This window comes from Rhinatrema bivittatum, chromosome 2 (assembly GCF_901001135.1).
Source record: "Rhinatrema bivittatum chromosome 2, aRhiBiv1.1, whole genome shotgun sequence".
Taxonomy (NCBI): Eukaryota; Metazoa; Chordata; class Amphibia; order Gymnophiona; family Rhinatrematidae; genus Rhinatrema; species Rhinatrema bivittatum.
Genome location: NC_042616.1, coordinates 416,077,560 through 416,097,540, shown reverse-complemented (window position 1 = coordinate 416,097,540; position 19,981 = coordinate 416,077,560). Strand labels below are relative to the sequence as shown.

The window sequence follows — 19,981 nt, the reverse complement described above, 5'->3', positions numbered from 1 at the left end:
TAAGATGTCCTCTGTGTTTATTCCACATCCTTTTGAATTGTTACTGTTTTTGTCTTTACCAGCTTAACTCTCCAGACATCTACTACTCTCTGTGAAAAAATATTTCCTGAGCTTTGTTCTGAGTCTGCTTACCTGAAGCTTCATATCACGATACCTAGTTCTACAGCTTCCTGAGAGAAGGTCTTTGTCATCCCTTAACAGTGACACCTACTTTCTTGGCTTAAGTTGTGCTAGGTTCCCGAGGTAACTGTTGTTTTTGTCTCTCAACTAGTGGGACTTGCAATATGATGGTTGAACTAGAGATGAAGAAAACCCCCAGGTAGCCATGAATATAGGTACATGGTTACCTCAGCCAGGAATCTCACCTGTCATTAATGGCAATACGCAGAATTGATCCTGATTGAGTTAGAATGTTCCCACAATTTTCCTCTTTCATAACATTAGAAAATGTTATATTTGTCTTTCATTTGCATATTACAACACTTCTCAAGTGAAGCATACTGCATCATAACACCCAGTTAGAGCTGTATCTTAATGTTACATTGAACATTTTGGGGGTAATTTTATTGCATCATACATAAATTAGTCAGCAAATACATGCATAAGTTATAACAGTTTTCAAGGTGGATTTAAGCACATAAGCCCGCTGGAAAATGGGCCTACCAAAGCTATCTGCATACACTTACACCTGCTAAAATATTCATGCATATTTTTTTAAATGCAAAAGTACATGCATTAGTCCAAACCCTACCCCTAAGAATGCCTCTAGTAAGTTTGGAACATGACATATGCATATTAGTTTACTCGCATATCATGTGGGCAATTTTGTAAAAGGCCATTTTTGCGTGTAACACATGTTTTATGTACAGAAGTCCCTTTGAAAATTGCCCTCCCTAAGACCTGTTTCTACGTGTAAATAAGACAAAGCAAAATGTATGGTAAGCATTTTATATTTTAATAATACTTTAATAAACTATACACAAACACCATTAGGAATCACAATGTACTACATTTCAGTATTACTGAAAAAACTGTAATAGGTTTTCCAATAGCTTTCCATTGTATTTGATAAAACTTTCCATATATGGCCTCAACAATATGCATACTATGGTCTCAAATTTATTATTTCTATTTTAACAAACTATTAGTTGTGAAACTATAAAACAATTGCAACATTTCATTGTGGGAAAATAGCACAGAACCCTGTTTAAAAAAAAACAGTTCACTCACTCATCAAACAAAATCCTGTTTACTTATTTGAAGCAATAAAAAGTATTGAACAGAGTAGCAGAGATAGGATTGGGAGCCAAATTTACTGCCTGAATTATGCACTGATAAAAGAATCCTGGCGTAGCGTGACTCAGTAATGAAAACTCCAAGGGCAATACAGGGGCAATCTCTCTGAACACAGATAAATCTTTTGTTTTTGGTTAAGTGATGGTAGCAGTATCTCATCCCAATGAGGGAAAACTCTGATTTATATTAATGTGCTTGAAGATCAGCTCATTAAAATGCGCAATGCTCCAATTCTGTAGAAAAGCAAATCCTCTCTAAATTGCTATAGCTAATAAAAAAAAAAAACTAGATATAAATAATAATGGGACAGTTTTGATCAGGCCTGAGAGTTTTATTGTGTATTTGTTTCATTGGCTGCTAAAATATCAATGCATTCTGGCTCTTGTTGTTTTGTGGATTTGAGTTGCTGGAGTCCCAACCAAGCAGTTATTTCTAATCTGGTTTCAATATGGATACATTTTCAAGAAAATTAAGGATAATTATTATGCTTCTTTTTTCTTTATCTTGTTGTAGTTATTCACTTTCTTAGGTAAACTATGACTACAAATACTACAATTCTTTTAGATAGGAACTAAGTACCCAAGAGAACATGGCTATTTCTAATGATGTAGGAGGAACCTTTCCATAAGATACAATTTTTAGATACAAGTTGTTTGCATTCTTATTGAAATACAAAATGGTAACTAGTACATTAGGATTTGCAAATGTAATCTCTCATACATATGCAGTTGAGCATGGAGGCTAATCCCCGGTAGTTGGGACGGCCTGTACTAGACCATATCCACTAGTATTTAGCAAGGTGGAACTGTAATTTAAATAGTTATTACAGTATTAATCTGCTTCATAGGGGTCTCAAATCTAGCATTTACAGATCTTCATTCTGGCTGTATTTTAGAGATTGTGTAATTTGCTCATTTTTTAAGCAAATATACACATATTTTATTTAATACACAGAAAGAAGATATGAAGATTTGTTGACAATGCAGGTGATATTCAAAAGATTTATGCAGATAAAATTGGCTTTTAAACACATAAATCTAACTGGTTAAATATTCCCCCATTCCTTCTGTACATCTAAATTTTGTCCATATAAAATCTCTGTGCATACAGATTTAGCTGAATAACATAGGACTAAATGTGATATTTAGTGCCATCCAACTAAATTTGTGTGGATAAAGCCACCTGTACAAACAGCTATTCTGAATCTAACTGCACAAGATAATTAGCCACGCACTTAGGGGCCAATGCAATACAGTGTGCTCAGCCAAGCGCAATGTTTAACCCACAGTTGGATGCGGGTTGTGTAGGCGCTATCTAATCCCCTTATGCAGAGGAGATCCAGCCGAAAAATTTGCTTAGTTTTGTTTGAGGCTGTAGCGAACATCCACACACAATATGCAATAAGGAGATTAGCGCCTCCACAACCCGTGTCCAACGAGCAAAAAAACTAATAGCGCTCATCACATGCAAATGCATGTTGATGAGGCTATTAGCAATTCACCCACAAAGCAAAAAAAGAAGTACGTCTAAACTGCACATTTTTACGCTCCAAAATTAACGCCTGCCTAGAGCAGGCGTTAATTGCTGAGCACTCACAAAAGTTATACAGAAAAGCAGAAAATACTGCTTTTGTGTACATCCTCCTACTTAAAATCATTGCGATATTAACAAGCATCCATTTCCCGAACCCTTGGCTGTGTGCCAATTAGGAAAACAGACGCCGATAAATTTGGTATCCGTTTTCTAAACTGGCAGACAGCTGAACACTCACGGGCTCCCACTGTAAAGGAGGCGCTAAAGGCGCACAGGCGACCCTAATACCTTCTTGACAATGCGACCCCTAATTTAAATATTGCATGGCTGCCCCAGGAGGGGTACCTGGGGGTGCTTTCAGCGCATTTAATTGGTTAACTTTGTTGATTCTGCCATGACTGAATAGTGACTCCTATATGTAAACATTCTTTAGTATTAAGCTGGAGAATGCAAATATTATGCTCCTATGTTTCACAAAATATGAAGTACAGCATTATCACAAAATTCACTACATCAGGAGAGAATGTTTACTTAGATTATATAGTGCAAACCTAGGCAATAACTGCATTTTTGTCATGCTAAGGTTTTGCATTTGTAATGAGACTGTGGAACTAATGTGAAAAATCTAGAGAAAGTGCTATATTCCTCCAAAATAATGCATTCTGCCTGGTGCTTATTTGTTAGAACAGGAGATCAGTTTACTATAAAGGGTTTTTTGTTTTGTTGAAGTACTGTACATCAGATGGGAAAGTAATTTTACGAAAATCTCGCTATACTTTCGAATTTAACTTCAAAATCATTTCTAGCTTGCATTCTTCTACCTCTAAGGCACAAATTTTTGGGAGCAATGTACTCCTTAACCACTTCCTTTCACCTATAACCATTTTTTGAAGGCCACTTTATGCCATTTGAAGCAGAAAGAAATGTACAGATTTGCTTTGTAGTTCTCTTACCCACGCAATGCGAGATGCAATTTCTTAAATCATAAGGGGTTCATTGCTTTCAAGACTTCTTAACTTACAGATACTGTGCATTGTCTTTGAATTATCAACTGGGTATCTGGATTACCTTGCAAGAAACTCTCAATATTTTTGTAAAAGGATCTCTCATGAATGTTTACATCATAAAATGTCTAAACTACATTTTTTATCTTTACAAAGCAGGATTCCTATTATTTTTAAGTTTATGACAATGTCCTCAATTTAACATTCAACTATAACATTTTCAAATTTTGTACAGCTGAGATATCACATTTCCATTTATCATAACTGCTCAGCATTTTCATATTTTAAAAGGATACATGTGATATTACTCTAACAAATAAAAAAGAGTCCCTTATGCATCATTAATATATTGTGTGTTGTAAACTAAAGTGAATGTTTGGTTTGATAACAAAATCTGGTATGAACTCAAATTCCTAGAAAATACAATTATGAAAACAGGACATTTGTAAAGGTTTGTATTCCTGCAAGTCAGATTATCTCGAACATTCATATCTTCCATTTTCTTATTAAAAATATCCTTAGAAACTCATAAAACAAATGCATTTATGTGTTTAATAGCAGTAATCCTTTCTAGACATGGCAGTTAATTCCTTCTCAGTAATACAATGAATAGGAATTTCACATATAAAGCCATTCACTTTAACTGGATTTCACTGTACTATCAGAATTCCACTAATAAGCCTCATTTAGACAAGTAGAAACAAAGGCAAACAGATAAAAGATGAAATTAGAAATATACTACATACATATACAGACTCTTTAAATTTGACAAGAAAGGAGGCTTTTATCCAGTTATAAAAATGGGTTTTTGGAATTCAGTACAGCAGAAGAGCAGAAGAGTGGGTTATAAAACTCAGGTACAGCTGCTGATGATGCCATCATGGGTATCCCTGTGTCCATTGATGATGTAACAAATGGAGCAGTACCTGAAGGAGTATTAACCTGTGGTATAGTTGCATACATGCCACTGCAGCCAGGCATGTCAAACGGAATTGATCTTCTAGGTTTAAAACCAGTCTGAAATCCCCCAACGTCTAGGCTTGCTGTATTTGATAGTAGGAAAGATGGCCTGTATACAGTTGAAGGCACGGGCACAACTAGGAAAAAATAAACATTAATTGCAGTGCAATTCTTATATGAATGTTTACAGTCTCAGTGAAGACCATCATTACATATCATATAGTATGGAAAAATGTGTCTAATCAATATTATCCCTCCACTGTTATGTTTATTATTCATTAGGGATGTGCATTTATTTCAAATGAATTTCAAAAAAGCAACAAATAAGGCAAATTTGTTTGATTTGGGAGGCCCCAAAATGAGGCCCAAAGAAGGGGCCATGGCCCAAACAGAGCGCAACACCAGGATCTCAGCCTATGTCCAGGCTGATGCCAGAGCCTTGGCCAAGATCTGAAAAAGGTCTTACTTGATCTGTTGGGTATCCGATGGCAAGGCCGGGCCTCAACCTGGACCCAAGACCAACACTGCAACCCAACCCAAAGGCTGGGTCCTGATGCCTGGGCCTCAGCCTAGCCGGAAACCAGACCCAGGCCCATCACTGTGACCCGTCCTGATGCTGGGACCTTGGCCTAGACTCAGGCCTAATGCTGCAACCCGACCCAGAGGCTAGGTCCTGATGCCTAGGGCTTAGCCTAGGCCAGAGCCCAGACCCAGGTCCAGCACTGTGACCTGGGCCATGGGCTAGGCTGGAGCCCGGACCTAGGCCCACTGCCATGACCCTGCCCAGAGGCGGGGTCCCACACCTGTATATGGCATTGCTGTACATCAAAATGGTGCCGTCCACTGTGATAAATGCACTAGAGTTAATTAAATCCAGTGCAAGCCAGTGGATTGCGTCAGAAGAGAACGAAGAGGGAGCAGCTGCATGGTCTGGGCTTTGGACCTGGCATGATGCCTGAGTCCTGCTGAGGCCCAGGTGTCAGAACCTGGCTTCTCTGGCTTCGCACTTTGGCACATTGGATAAAGGAAATGATTAGAGTGGCTTATGTAGATAAGGGTCTTCCTCTCCCTACACAAATTAGGGCTCATTTTACCAGAATTCAGACAGCTTCTCGGGCTGAACTAGTTTCACCAGTGGAGATTTGTAGAGGGGCATCTGGTCTTCCTTGCATTCCTTTTTGAAGCATTACCATTTGGATGTGTGGGTGAGAGATAAAGCATCCTTCAGATCTGAAGTCTTGAAAGTGGGTTTGGTAGTATCATGCCCAAGGGGAAAGTAGCTTTGGTATATCCCTTCCATCTGGTCTGGCTGAAATATAATGAAGGTGAAAATTATTCTTACTTGAAAATTTCCTCTCTTTAAGAGCATTCAGACCAGTCCAGAACCCTTCCTATTCTACCAAATAAGCTTATATACAATGGTCTATTTGTAGAAGATTTTGGAGATGCAGGATTTTTCCTGTTTAAATATAAGTTCAGAATTGGATTTATTTACAGTTCTTCCTTATTCTGAGTTGTTTGTATTAGTGCATAAATTCATGGAAGCCCTCTGGATTGGTGTGTGTGTGTGTTGGGGGGGGGGGTTCTGGTGAATTTTATTTTAGCTTTTGCAGAATTACCAGTAAGCTAAGGTTAGCACAGGAGTTTATAAGGAGTGACATCAGCAAATCTGTTAATCTGTCTCCAGCAGCTGGTTGGTTAGCATAACCCATCCGTCTGGACTGGTCGGATTCAAAGAAAGGAAATTTTCAAAGAGGAACAAATTTCACCTTTCTGCCCCAAAAGTATGCATGAATATTCATATTTTCTCTATCTATTTTATAAAAATATGGTTGTGTATTTTACACATGTAATAATTGTAACAATTTGCATGTAATATCCCAGAATTAAACACAGAGGCAAGTATTTTATAAAGTATATGCATATTCTGCTTCTGAAAATATTTGCTTGTGGTACTTGAACTCACTAGTTCATCAATACTTTCACCAGTTCACCTAGATGAGGGGTGGCCAACCTTTCATGCACAAAGAGCCAAGAAATCAGGATGTACTGTACTAAAGAGCCTCACGTTTTCAAAAGACAAGGGGTTGGGGAGGGAGGCCCCCCTTCCAAAAATATCTTTCTTTCTCTCAATTCACCTACCCAGTCCCCATGGTATCTCTCTTTCAATTTCATTCTATTCCCAGCAATCTTTCTCATCACCCAATTTCTCTCTCAGTCTCCAACTCTGTCCCCATTAGTCTCTCTCAATATCATTATATTCCCACTTGCCTCTCTTAACCCTCTCAATAGACTCTCACAATCCTTCCACCCTGTCCCCCCTGAGTCTTTCAATCTTTTCATTCTGTCCTCAGCAGTATCTCTCAATTCTCCACCTTTTCCCCCACTAGTCTCAGTTCTCCTGCCAGTCGAAGAGAGAAATTGAAATGAAGTTGGCCACAGAGGTAAAAACTCATAATAAAAACTTTTTAAAATATATCCGAAGCAAGAAACCTGTGAGGGAATCAGTTTTACCTTTAGATGACCGAGGGGTAAAGTGGCACTTAGGGAAGATAAGGCCATTGCAGAAAGACTAAATGAATTCTTTGCTTCCGTGTTTATTAATGAGGATGTTGGGGCGATACCAGTTCTGGAGATGGTTTTCAGGGGTGATGAGTCAGACGAACTGAACTGAACAAAATCACTGTAAACCTGAAAGATGTAGTAGGCCAGACTGACAAACTAAAGAGTAGCAAATCACCTGGACCAGATGGTATGCATCCTAGGGTACTGAAGGAAGTAAAAAATGAAATTTCTGATCTATTAGTTAAAATTTGTAAACTATCATTAAAATCATCCATTGTACCTGAAGACTGGAGGGTGGCCAATGTAACCCCAATATTTAAAAAAGGCAGCCGATGGTCCGAGTGTAGGAGGTCGCTCCCGGACCCCCGCTGGACTTTTGGCAAGTCTTGTGGGGGTCAGGAGGGTTCCCCCAAGACTTGCCAAAAGCCCCTGGTGGTCCAGCGGGGGTCCGGGAGCGATCTCCTGCACTCGGGCCATCGGCTGCCAGTAATCAAAATGGCGCCGATAGCCTTTGCCCTTACTATGTCACAGGGGCTACCGGTGCCATTGGTCAGCCCCTGTCACATGGTAGGAGCACAAGATGGCGCGGGCCATCCAGTGCTCCTACCATGTGACAAGGTCCGGCACGGATACCCTGTCACATGGTAAGGGCAAAGGGCCATCGGCGCCATTTTGATTAGTAGCAGCCGACGGCCCGGGAGCGGGAGATTGCTCCAGGGACCCCCACTGGACCACCAGGTACCTGTAAAAAGTTTTTTTTGGGGGGGGGGGGGGGGGGTGGGGGGAAGCTAAGGTATTAGTTTTAAAGGGTCGGGGTGGGTTTTTTGTTTATCAGGTTGGGCGCAGCCGATAAACAAAACTGCGATCGGGCCCGATGAAAAAACCCCCACATGTGAATCGGAACCGGAATCCGAACCGATTCCGGTTCCGATTCACATCTCTATCACACATTAGTCTCTTAAGGCAGCCCAGGAGATGGTATACATTAGGCCTTCGAGGAGCGAGTACCTGGACCCAGGAAAGCTCTGAGAGAAAGATGGAAACTCACAATGTTGTAAGCAGCGATGACTTCTTAGCAGAAGTGGTATTCAGGAGCAAGTCCGGGACGTGAGCCCTCGAGGAGCGAGTACCAGTTCTGGACTGCAACCTGCAAAGAAAAAAGAGAGAGCGAGGCCCCCGAGGAGCGGATACCTCTAGTGAAGTCCGAGGAGGCACAGTAGCTAGGGTTGCGGAGAGTGAATCCCATCCGTAGCGACCAGGAGGAAGCGAACCCCTTGCTAACTCGTCTTGTTAGCGAAAACTGAGACCTTAAATATCTGGAGCTGGTGATGTCATCTCAGGGGAACGCCCCTGAGGTTCGCGCCAATGCTGGTACATCAGTTGGGCCGTGCGTGCGCGCGCGCCCATAGGCATCTGGTCAACACGGCAGCTTGCAGCGTTGAGCCGATCCAGGAACGCTGGAGGAGGACGGCCTGGAGACGCCGCAGCAGCTAGCCTTCCATCAACCCCGAAGGGAGTCGCCAACGAGGTAAGGTGGGCGGAGCAAAGATGTCGGACAGCAACGGACACAACAGTACCCCCTCTTCAAAGGGCGGTCTCCTCTTCGGGTACCAGGTTTGAGATTAGAAGGATGTGCGAGAGGGAATCGACGAAGCATCACTTATCCACGATAATGGTCTGAGGCTCCCAAGTGTGTACTTCGGGGCCGAACCCTTCCCATCTTAGAAGGTATTCAAAAATCTTGCCTCTATTACGAGCATCCAATATCTCTGGATTTTGATCTCAAGTCTTCTTCTGCATAGATGACAGGTGGATCTTGAAATTTGAAGACAATTTGCTGAGTATGAGCAGTTTCAGTTGAAGCGTAGAATGCGTTATTGAAATTGACCAGGTAGTAGCTTCAGACGGTAGGTGACTTTGCCAATACGATGAAGGACTGGGAATGGACCCACGAAGTGAGGAGCAATCCGAAGGGAGAATAGATGAATCAGAGGTGCTTGGTTGACAACCAGACCTTGTCTCCTGGATTGAAGACTGAAGCCTGCGCAAGCAGCGCAAAGTAGTACTTCTTAGCACGGTCACTCGCTTAAATAAGCATGTCCTTGATCTGAAGCCACAGTCTATGGAAATCATCAGCAGTAGTTAAGCTGCTGGGGACGTCACTGAAACTTCAGTGGAAGTGGCGATGTTGAGAAACGTCCAAAAACCTCTTCAAAGATGACAGTCCAGTACATATAGCTGGATGAAAATTGATGATGTTGCCAGTGGATACGGACTGGGTAGTTACCAAGAGTATCTTCTTCGGGTCTTAATATGTTCTGTGGCTCATCATGCACATCCTCCGAATGAAAAGAACGTAACAGAGATACTCAAAGGTATAGGATCCATGAATACGGTATGATATTGAGCGCCTTCGAGCCACGGTGAACATTGAAGGCTTATGAATATCAGCAGCAATGGAAAGGGCTGCTGGGGATGTCATAGCGTTCTTCAATAGAGGTGGAGGTGTTGAGAAATGTCCAAAGCCCACCTCAAGTTGTAGTGCAATAGTGGATCTTCTGAATTGGCGAGAGGACTCTTCAGATATTCCACTAGAGTATGAGGAGTAAAGTTGCCTCCTTTCCCTGAGTCCACCAGGGCAAGAGTCTGAACCAAACCCGATCCACAGGTCAAAGAGACTGGGAGAGAATGCGGAGGAGAAGACGCGGTAAGGCCCAAGAACAGTTCTCCTGCAGGACTTAGGCCCGTCCGTTTCCCGGACGAATAGAGCATAGAAACATAGAAATGACGGCAGAAGATCAAACGGCCCATCCAGTCTGCCCAGCAAGCTTTTTTTTTTTTTTTTCTCATACTTATCTGTTACTCTTGGCTCTTAGTAACCTTTTGGTTCTATTTCCCTTCCACCCCCACCATTAATGCGGAGAGCAGTGTTGGAGCTGCATCTAAGTGAAATATCTAGCTTAATTAGTTAGGGGTAGTAACCGCTGCAAAAAGCAAGCTACACCCATGCTTATTTGTTTACCCAGACTATGTAATTCAGTCCTTGTTGGTTGTTGTCTGTATATAGATCCACTTTTCTTCATTCCCCCAGCTATTGAAGCAGAGAGTTATGCTGGATATGCACTGAAAGTGAAGTATCAGATTTTATCCCCTGACGTTGAAGCAGAGAGCTATGCTGGATGTGCATGAAGTATCAGTCTTTCTCCCCTGCCGTTGAAGCAGAGAGCTATGCTGGATTTGCATTGAAAGTGAAGTATCAGGCTTATTTGGTTTGGGGTAGTAACCGCCATAGCAAGCAAGCTACTCCCCGCTTTTTTGTGAATCCAAATCCTTTTTTCCGCATTCATTCACGTCCTCTAGACTTTATAGATCCACAGTGTTTATCCCACGCCCCTTTGAAGTCCTTTGAAGTCCCTTTGAAGCATGTAGAGACATCATGGCCAAGCTGACCGCCCTACATGCAGAGACCGTGCTTCTTCCGAAATCTTCTCTCTTTAGAAGTCAAATGTCCAAGACCAAGTTGCATCGGTTGATCTTTATCAGCAGCAGAAATTACTGGAACCTTTTGAGGTGCAGGTATAGAGCTAGCCTGATCCAACCCAAATAACTTCCTAGGCCGGAGTTCCTTCACCTTGTCCCAGAGCCGGTGATTGATCCGAGTAACCAAGTCTACTAATTCGTCCAGCGAGTCAGGTGTTTCATGAGCAGCCAGCTCGTCTTTTAAACGGGTATCCAGTGTTACGGCTATGCCTGCTATGTAGCCGCCTCACCACCAGAGGTCCTCCACGAGCATGTCCTTCTGGCTGGCCCACTCCTTCCTTCCTGTCTACTCTATACACCAGTCTTGTCTTTATAACCCTGTCTAGCAGTACCATCGGCGCTTCAGCATCGAGCTCCTCTGGGCTCCCTGCTCTAGCCTCCCGTGCTTGGCCTTCGGTCCTGTTCTGTATTGTCTTGCTTGCGGTGTTTGGCCTACGGGCCTTCTGTCCTGTTCTGTATTACCTTGCTTGCGGTGTTTGGCCTACGGGCCTTCTGTCCTGTTCTGTATTGCCTTGCTTGCTGTGTTTGGCCTACGGGCCTTCTGACCTGACTCCCTTGCTCTGTGTGTGTGTGGCCTACGGGCCCTCTGCCTTCTGTGTGTGTGTGGCCTACGGGCCCTCTGCCTTTGGTGTGTGTGTGGCCTACGGGCCCTCTGCCTACCCTGTGTGTGTGGCCTACAGGCCCTCTGTCCCGCTTTGCTGCCTTCGGGCCTATGTGTTTCATGTTCATTGTCAGTGCTGTCCTGGTTTGTCTGTACCGTTCTCTGTCAGTCTTGTTTTCTCATCTTAGTCACTTATACCTCCAGCCATTATCACTCTTACCTGCACGCTTCCTGAATTCATCCTTACCAGCACTCATTTCCAGTTTCCTGTACACCTGTACCTGCATTCACATTCACACATACCTCCATGCAGTACCAGTACTCAAGTTCACCCTTACCTACATGCATCTGATATTAGGTATCCCCAGTCAGTGTGAAACTCCATTTGCATATTCCACCTTACCATTTGCCCATAGGGTTCATTCATTCCTGCCTGCACCAGCCAGCATCTGGACTCTTCTGCAACCCTGCCTCTCTCCACCCGGAGACACCCCTGTTAGTGGTGTTCTCGACTCCTGACCGGAGCCCATTCGTGACAGTATGCTGAAGCCATCCATTTCTGGTGAGAGAGAAAGGACTCTGTATGCAGACGGTGAGTCTCCACGGTTTTTTACCTGCACCCTCTGTCAAACCTTAAATTATCCATATTACCAGAACTGCTTAGCTTGTCAGCTTTCTGACCAGGAACATTGGGTTTGCAGTAATTGTTTGAAAAGAAATGTTTCCGTCTACCAGCAATGCTTAAATTGCTCTGCTCCTACACCAGGATGGTGGACTTGCCCTTGCCTTCCGTGTTTGTTGCCTCCAGGCAAACCCTGCCCCCGCTGCACAGCTAATGGGCCATCCGTTTCTCTCCATACCTCAGCCAGCTCGTTTACACTATGTTCTACTTCTGGCACAACTAACAAGGTTTCCACTATTGGCACCTTGCAAACTCAGGTTTCCAACACATTACTTCATAAAACTTATAACCAAGAGGCGAGTCATTTTTCAGAAAAAACAAAAACTCACCTGATAAAAAAGACGTCTTTGTCTTCCACGCTAGAGCCTCAGAAGCAGGAGGAACTAATTAAGCGTAATAGAACTCTGCTTCCCACAGCTGCTCATCAGTCATGGCTAACAAGCACCTTCCCAAGACGGCCCAAACCTGCCTGTGCCTTCTCTAAACTGCTCCTCCAGAAACAACATCAGGAGCTTCAGACTTTGGCTCGAGGTATCAAGCCCACGGCAGTACAATCTGTGTCTTCCATGCGCACTACTTCTAACCTTGCTGGTCTGCCATCTAAGCCTGCTGCATCACCCCGAGAGGGGTCCAAGCCTGCTGTTTTGCCCCGAGAGGGGTCCGAGACTGCTGCATCACCCCAAGATGGGTCCAAGCCTGCTGTTTCACCCCAAGAGGGGTCCGAGACTGCTGCATCACCCCAAGATGGGTCCAAGCCTGCTGTTTCACCACATCACCCGAGAGGGGACCGAGCCTGCTACATCGCCCCGAGAGGGGTCCGAGCCTGCTGTTTCACCCCGAGAGGGGCCCGAGCCTGCTACATCGCCCCGAGAGGGGTCCGAGCCTGCTGCACTACCCGAGAAGAGTCTGAGCCTGCTGTATCGCTTCTAGAGGGGTCCGAACCTGTTGCATTATCCTAGGAAGGGTCCGAACCGGTCCTACTGACAGACTTTCCTACTCTGCCATCTGAGCCTGCTGAACCGGTCCTGCTGCCACCCTGGGCGGGGTCCGAACCGGTCCTGCTGCCGGCCCCAGAGGGACTCGAACCGGTCCTGCTGTCGTCCCAGGAGAGGCCCGTACCGGACCTGCTACTGCCACCCCAGGAGGGGTTTGGATTTACCACTGTACCACACCTGGGGTTCGAGACTGTTTCGCTACCTTGGGAGAGGTTTGACCCTGCCCTCCCGCCCCAAGTGCGGTTTGTACCTGCCGGATTGCCTTGGGAGGGGTTTGAGCCTGCTCAACTGCCACAGGAAGGGCCTGGACTGATTGCGTCATCTCCAGAGGGGCCTGTGCCTGCCGCCCTGCTGCCGTCCCTGGAGGGGCCTGTGCCTGCCGCCCTGCTGCCGTCCCTGGAGGGGCCTGTGCCCGCCGCCCTGCTGCCGTCCCTGGAGGGGCCTGTGCCCATCGTCCTGCCGCCGCCCCAGGAAGGGTTTGGATTTCCCACTGTGCCCCTGGAAGGGCTTGACCTTGCCGTGTTCCCCCAGGACAGGTATGGACTTACCACTGCGCCCCAGGTGGGGTTCGAGACTGTTTCTCTACCTCAGGAGACATTTCACCCTGCCCTCCCGCCCCTAGAGAGCTTTGTACCTGCCGTGTTGCCTCGGAAGGGGTTTGCACCTGCACACCTGCCACAGGAAGGGTCTGGACTGGTTGCACCATCTCCTGAGGGGCCTGTGTCTGCAGCCTTGCTGCCTCGACTGGGGTTATGGACTACCTTGCCACCCCTGGAGGGCTTTGAGACTTTTTCACGGTTCAAGGAGGAGTTTGGGGTTATTGCATTGCCTCAGGAGGACTTTGGATCTGCCATCCTGCGGTGTTCTCTGCAAAGTTGGGACCCCGGAGGGGGAGGAGGCCTTGAAGGGAGGGTACTGTTACGGCTATGCCTGCTATGTAGCCGCCTCACCACCAGAGGTCCTCCACGAGCATGTCCTTCTGGCTGGCCCACTCCTTCCTTCCTGTCTACTCTATACACCAGTCTTGTCTTTATAACCCTGTCTAGCAGTACCATCGGCGCTTCAGCATCGAGCTCCTCTGGGCTCCCTGCTCTAGCCTCCCGTGCTTGGCCTTCGGTCCTGTTCTGTATTGTCTTGCTTGCGGTGTTTGGCCTACGGGCCTTCTGTCCTGTTCTGTATTACCTTGCTTGCTGTGTTTGGCCTACGGGCCTTCTGACCTGACTGCCTTGCTCTGTGTGTGTGTGGCCTACGGGCCCTCTGCCTTCTGTGTGTGTGTGGCCTATGGGCCCTCTGCCTACCCTGTGTGTGTGGCCTACGGGCCCTCTGTCCCGCTTTGCTGCCTTCGGGCCTATGTGTTTCATGTTCATTGTCAGTGCTGTCCTGGTTTGTCTGTACCGTTCTCTGTCAGTCTTGTTTTCTCATCTCAGTCACTTATATCTCCAGCCATTATCACTCTTACCTTCCTGAATTCATCCTTACCAGCACTCATTTCCAGTTTCCTGTACACCTGTACCTGCATTCACATTCACACATACCTCCATGCAGTACCAGTACTCAAGTTCACCCTTACCTACATGCATCTGATATTAGGTATCCCCAGTCAGTGTGAAACTCCATTTGCATATTCCACCTTCCCACTTGCCCATAGGGTTCATTCATTCCTGCCTGCACCAGCCAGCATCTGGACTCTTCTGCAACCCTGCCTCTCTCCACCCAGAGACACCCCTGTTAGTGGTGTTCTCGACTCCTGACCGGAGCCCATTCGTGACATCCAGGCCTCTGCAAAAGAGAGTCTTGAGACATATGGGGTCCCAGCAAAGTTTTGCCGCAAGAGTTTTAAACTCTATGGCAAATTCAGCCAATGATCTGTTGCCTTACTTCAAATCCACCAAAGCAAAACCGGCTACAGAATTTTGAGCAGGGTCATCAAAAACAGATTTAAATAAGTCCATAAATCCTTCTATGTTCTGCAAAATAGGGTCCTTGTGCTCCCACAAAGTAGATGCCCAAGACAAGGCCCTACCATCCAAATAAGAAAGGATGTAGGTAGTCTTGGAGACAGCAGTAGGAATTTAAGATGGTTGTAAGGTAAAGTGCATGCAGCACTGGTTTAAAAATACCCGAGTCTTCTGTATTTCTCCAGAGAAGCGGATCGGAGCCGCCAGTGGTACAGCAGTCTTTAAAGTTACCTCCTGTAACTGACTTTCATGGTTAGAAGCAGTACTTTGAACTTTCTGTGTGTGTAGCTGATGAAAAGCTGAAGTAAGTTTTTCCAAGGCGTCCTGTTCCGCAATGTTCTGAGCCAGGCCCGGTATAGCCTGCAAAGCATTGAGTTGTCCTGAATCCATGTAGTTACCCGAATTCTGGAGCCAAGCCGAAACCCAGGAGTCAAGCAGAATCCGTGAAGTTAAGCGGAACCCTGGACACAAGCCAGATCCATGGAGTTAACCGGAACCTTGGACACAAGCCTGCTCCTTGGAGTTAACCGGAACCTTGGACACAAGCCGGATCCTTGGAGTTAGCAATCTGATGTGTTCTCTTCGGAGTTAGCAATCTGTCAGAATCTACCTGCGGAGTTAGCAATCTGATGTGAATCTGCTATGATCTCCGTGAGGAGATAGCAATCTGTTGTCAAAGCTCTGCAGAGCAGTGGTTCTCAACCGGTGTGTCGCAACACACCAGTGTGTCGCCAAGAACACGCAGGTGTGTCGCCAAACTTCCCGGTCCCACGCTGACCCAGCTGCTCCCCGGTCCTCCTCCGCCCAGACTTAAAATGCTGTCAGCCCGGGCGGAACGCGGCAAATCAGGTGGTGTCAGTGGCACCGGCATGGGCATGGTCTCTTCTTCCCGCCCCCCCGCAGCCCGGAAGAGGAAGTGGTGAGCAGCGGGTGCGTGCGCGGGAAGAAGAGACCATGTGAGTTTGGTCAGCATCAGCCCGAAGAACAAAAGAGAGACGCGGCCGGAGGAATGAGCAGCGTGGCTCAGAGAAAAAAAGATGAAGAACGTCAACCCCTGCGGCCCATGGGACTCCTTTCTCTGCGCGAGGGCTGAAAATGAAGGAGGTTAGGGTTGGGAGAAGGCTGCTGCTGCCGTTTGTTCCGGGGAGGGAGGGAGAGTGAATGAGCAAGCAAGCATGTGTGTTTGAGATCCTGTGTGTGAATGAGATAGCATGTTTGTGAATGATTGAGAGCCTGTATATGTGAAAGAGAGTATGTCTGTGATTGAGAGCCTGCCTGTGAAAGAGCATGAATGCAAGTTTACGATTGGGAACCTGTATGTGTAAGTTTGTGATTGAAAACCTGTTTGTGTGAAAGAGTATGTGTGTATGATTAAGATCCTTTGTGTGTGAGAGAGATCATGTGTATGTATGATTAAGAGCCTGTGTGTATATGTAAGAGAGAGAGCATGTGTGTCTGTGTGTGATTGAGAGCTGGTTTAGGTGAGGGAGCATGTGAGCATGTGATTGAGAGCCTGTGTGTAAATGAGAGAAAGAGAGAGAGCATGTTTGTAAGCATGTGAATGAGAGTCTGTGTGTGAGAGAAAAAGACAGCATGTATGTGTGTGATTGAAAGCCTGTGTGTGTAAGCCTGAAAAAATAGACAGCATGTGTGTAAATGTGTAATTAAGAGCCTATATAAGTGAGAGTAAAAGCATGTGTATATGTGAGTGACTGAGAGCATGTGTGTATAGGTGTGTAATTGAGAGCCAGTGTGAGAGAGAGCGCTGGTATGTGACTGAGAGAGAGGAGAAAGTTCCAAGCAAACCACCCCTCCTCCTGCTAATTCAAAACAATCTCAGGAGACCTGGATATCAATCGTTCCCAGGTATGCAGAGCAAAAACATTTTTGTATCCTTATTTTTATTACTGGGTCTTTGTGTCTGCTATTTTGAAATATTTTATTGGTATCTAGAAATTTTTTTATGAGTTTTTAATTATTGGATATTCCACTCATCAGTGTTTCGAAATAATCTGTTATTTTTATTATTATGGTTTTGCTGCTATTGATTTTATATTTCTTGATTTGTTTTATAAGACTGGTGATGTTTCATTTTTCCTTTGTTACACTGTATACAGAGACTCTGGCTTGTTGCAGTTTCCAATTCAGTTTTTGTCTGCATGCTTCTAGTTATGCATTTTGGTCTCTTTATTCTTTGTTAGGTGAGGGTCAGCACATGTAATTTAGGTGAGGTTTTCTGCTGGCATGTAGTTTCTGTGTAGGGCTCTATAGCAGCCTGGCTTGGTCCGTTTTCCTAATAGGAGGTGTATTGGTGTCTTAAGGCCTGGTGTAATATTTTCAGTGTTGCCTTTTGTTAGGTAAGGTGGTTACTGTTAAGTGCTGGAAATTGGTGCTGTTTTGGTGTGGGATGTTTACTATTTATGTAATTTCTGTTCAGACAGAATACGTATCTTTTCCTTATGTCATTTTAAACAATAAAAATAATTACCGGACCGTTACTTTCTATTTCCGCTGTGAATTGTAATGAGCAGTGTGTCACACATGTGAGCGTGGCCTGTCAGGTGTGTCACGATGGCAAAAAGGTTGAGAACCACTGCTGTAGAGAAAGCTGGGAGTTAGCAATCTGTCAGAAAGCTCTGTTGTTAAAGCTGGTATTTAGCAATCTGTAGTTATTTAGAATAGTTGTGGATGGATCCTTAGACCAGTGGCAGGTGACCACGTCCTCGGGGGAAATCCCGAGAGGGACCACTGGTCAGGCTTAGTGTAGAAGACAGACACACACTAGTTCTTTTATTAGACAATATGGTAAACCACCAAAGTTGGCAGTAGTGAGCTGGAAACGCCCGGCTGGGCTGTAGTCCCTCAGGTATTGGAAAAGCAATCCCAGGGTGGCTGAGCTGTTGAGAAACTAAGACAGTGAGTAGGCAGTATATGCAGAGTTCTGGAACAAGTCCTTGATGGTAACACTCACATAATAGTCTCTTAAGGCAGCCCAGGAGTTGGTATGCATTAGACCCTCGAAGAGCAAGTACCTGGTTCCAGGGAACGCTCTGAGAGCTGGATACAGACACATTGATGTTAAGCAACAAAGACTTCTTAGAAGCAATATATCAAACCACCAAAGGTGGCAGTAGGGAGCTGGAAGCGCCCGGCTGGGCTGTAGTCCCTCAAGTATTGGAACAACGATCCCAGGGTGGCTGAGCTGTAGAGAAACTAAGACAGTGAGTAGGCAGTACATGCAAAGTTCTGGAACAAGTCCTTGATAGTAGCACTCTCACAATAGTCTCTTAAGGCAGCCCAGGAGATGGTATACATTAGGCCCTCGAGGAGCGAGTACCTGGACCCTGGGAAAGCTCTGAGAGATAGATGGAAACTCACAATGTTGTAAGCAGCGATGACCCCTTGCTCCTGAATACCACTTCTTAGCAGAAGTGGTATTCAGGAGCAAGTCCGGGACGTGGGCCCTCGAGGAGCGAGTACCGATTCCGGACTGTGACCTGCAAAGAAAAAGAGAGAGCGAGGCCCCCAAGGAGCGGGTGAAGTCCGAGGAGGCAGAGTAGCTAGGGTCACGAAGAGTGAATCCCATCCGCAGCGACCAGGAGGAAGCGAACCCCTTGCTAACTCGTCTTGTTAGTGAAAACTGAGACCTTAAATATCTGGAGCTGGTGACGTCATCTCAGGGGAACGCCCCTGAGGTTTGCGGCAACGCTGGTACACCAGTCAGGCCGCGCGCGCGTGCGCCCATAGGCATCTGGTCAACATGGCGGCTTGCAGCGTCGAGCCGGTCCGGAAACGCCGGAGGACGGCCTGGAGAAGCCGCAGTAGCTAGCCTTCCATCAACCCCGAAGGGAGTCGCCAACGAGATAAGGTGGGCGGAGCAGAGCCGTCGGACAGCGACGGACACAACACTTATATTCTTATGTTCAGTCTCTCTCTCAATTACCCCACTCATCTCTCAATCCTATCCTGGCCCCCAATCTCTCAATCCTTCCACCCATCTCTTTCTCAGTTTTCCTAATCCTTCCCCACCTGTCTCTAACCAGCACATTTCTCTTCCCCTAAGCTCTGCCAATGTCTTTTTCTCTCTCTCTCTCTCTTGTCCCCATCAGTCTCTCACAATCAGCCTCAGCATAACATTCCCCAAACCCCACAAGAACACTGACAGAGGCTCAGCTACTCCAACATCGATACCTCCCTCCCTAGCCCTTATACTACTCTTTCCCCACCTCCTCACCCTCTGTCTACCACCAGTATCTTCCCTGCTCACACACCCGCTTTCTCTCTCCCTCTGACCCCTCCTGTCCAGTGCTCTTTCTGGCTCTCTTGCATATATTCTCCCCCCCCCCCCCCCCAAAAAAAAAAAAAATTCACCTCTTTTCAAGTCACACTCTCCAGAAGCATTCACTCCCTCTTGCATGTGTGTCTTTATCAAATCCTTCCCCCTCCAGTCACTAACCCTGACTCTCTTATCCCTCCACCCCAATCACACCACTAACTTCTATTCTCCCCTGTCCCCTCAACCCTTCTGGCTCTGTTACTACCCTCCCCTTTTACTCTCTCCCTAGCTCTATCTCACTCTCCCTTCCACCTTCACTACCTTTCATGCCTCTGGGTCTCCTACACACATTCCCTCATCACCATCTCTGCTCCACTCTGATGCCAATTATGTCTATTTTCACCCTAACCCCAATCACCACCCTCTGACTATCATGCATGTATATCCTCCCCTCTGGTTTTCTCAAAACTCTCTACTGACTTTACCCTTTCTTTTGAATCCCTTTCTATCCCCACTCCTGGATCTCTCATGCCACATCCACTCCCCCCTACCATGGTTCTCATACAACATC

The 19,981-nt window shown here is 45.8% G+C and overlaps 1 protein-coding gene across 5 annotated transcripts in view; it reads right to left on the bottom strand.

Moving 5' to 3' along the window:
• Window positions 1-3,202: 3,202 nt before the first annotated feature.
• Window positions 3,203-19,981, bottom strand: part of ENTHD1 (ENTH domain containing 1) — a 547,844-nt gene continuing 531,065 nt past the window's right edge. For all 5 annotated transcript variants that reach the window (XM_029590172.1, XM_029590177.1, XM_029590176.1 and 2 more), the window contains one exon: window positions 3,203-4,930. In XM_029590172.1, coding sequence (XP_029446032.1) covers window positions 4,626-4,930 — 305 coding nt within the window. In that variant the 3' untranslated portion in view covers window positions 3,203-4,625. The remainder of the gene's footprint in view (window positions 4,931-19,981) is intronic.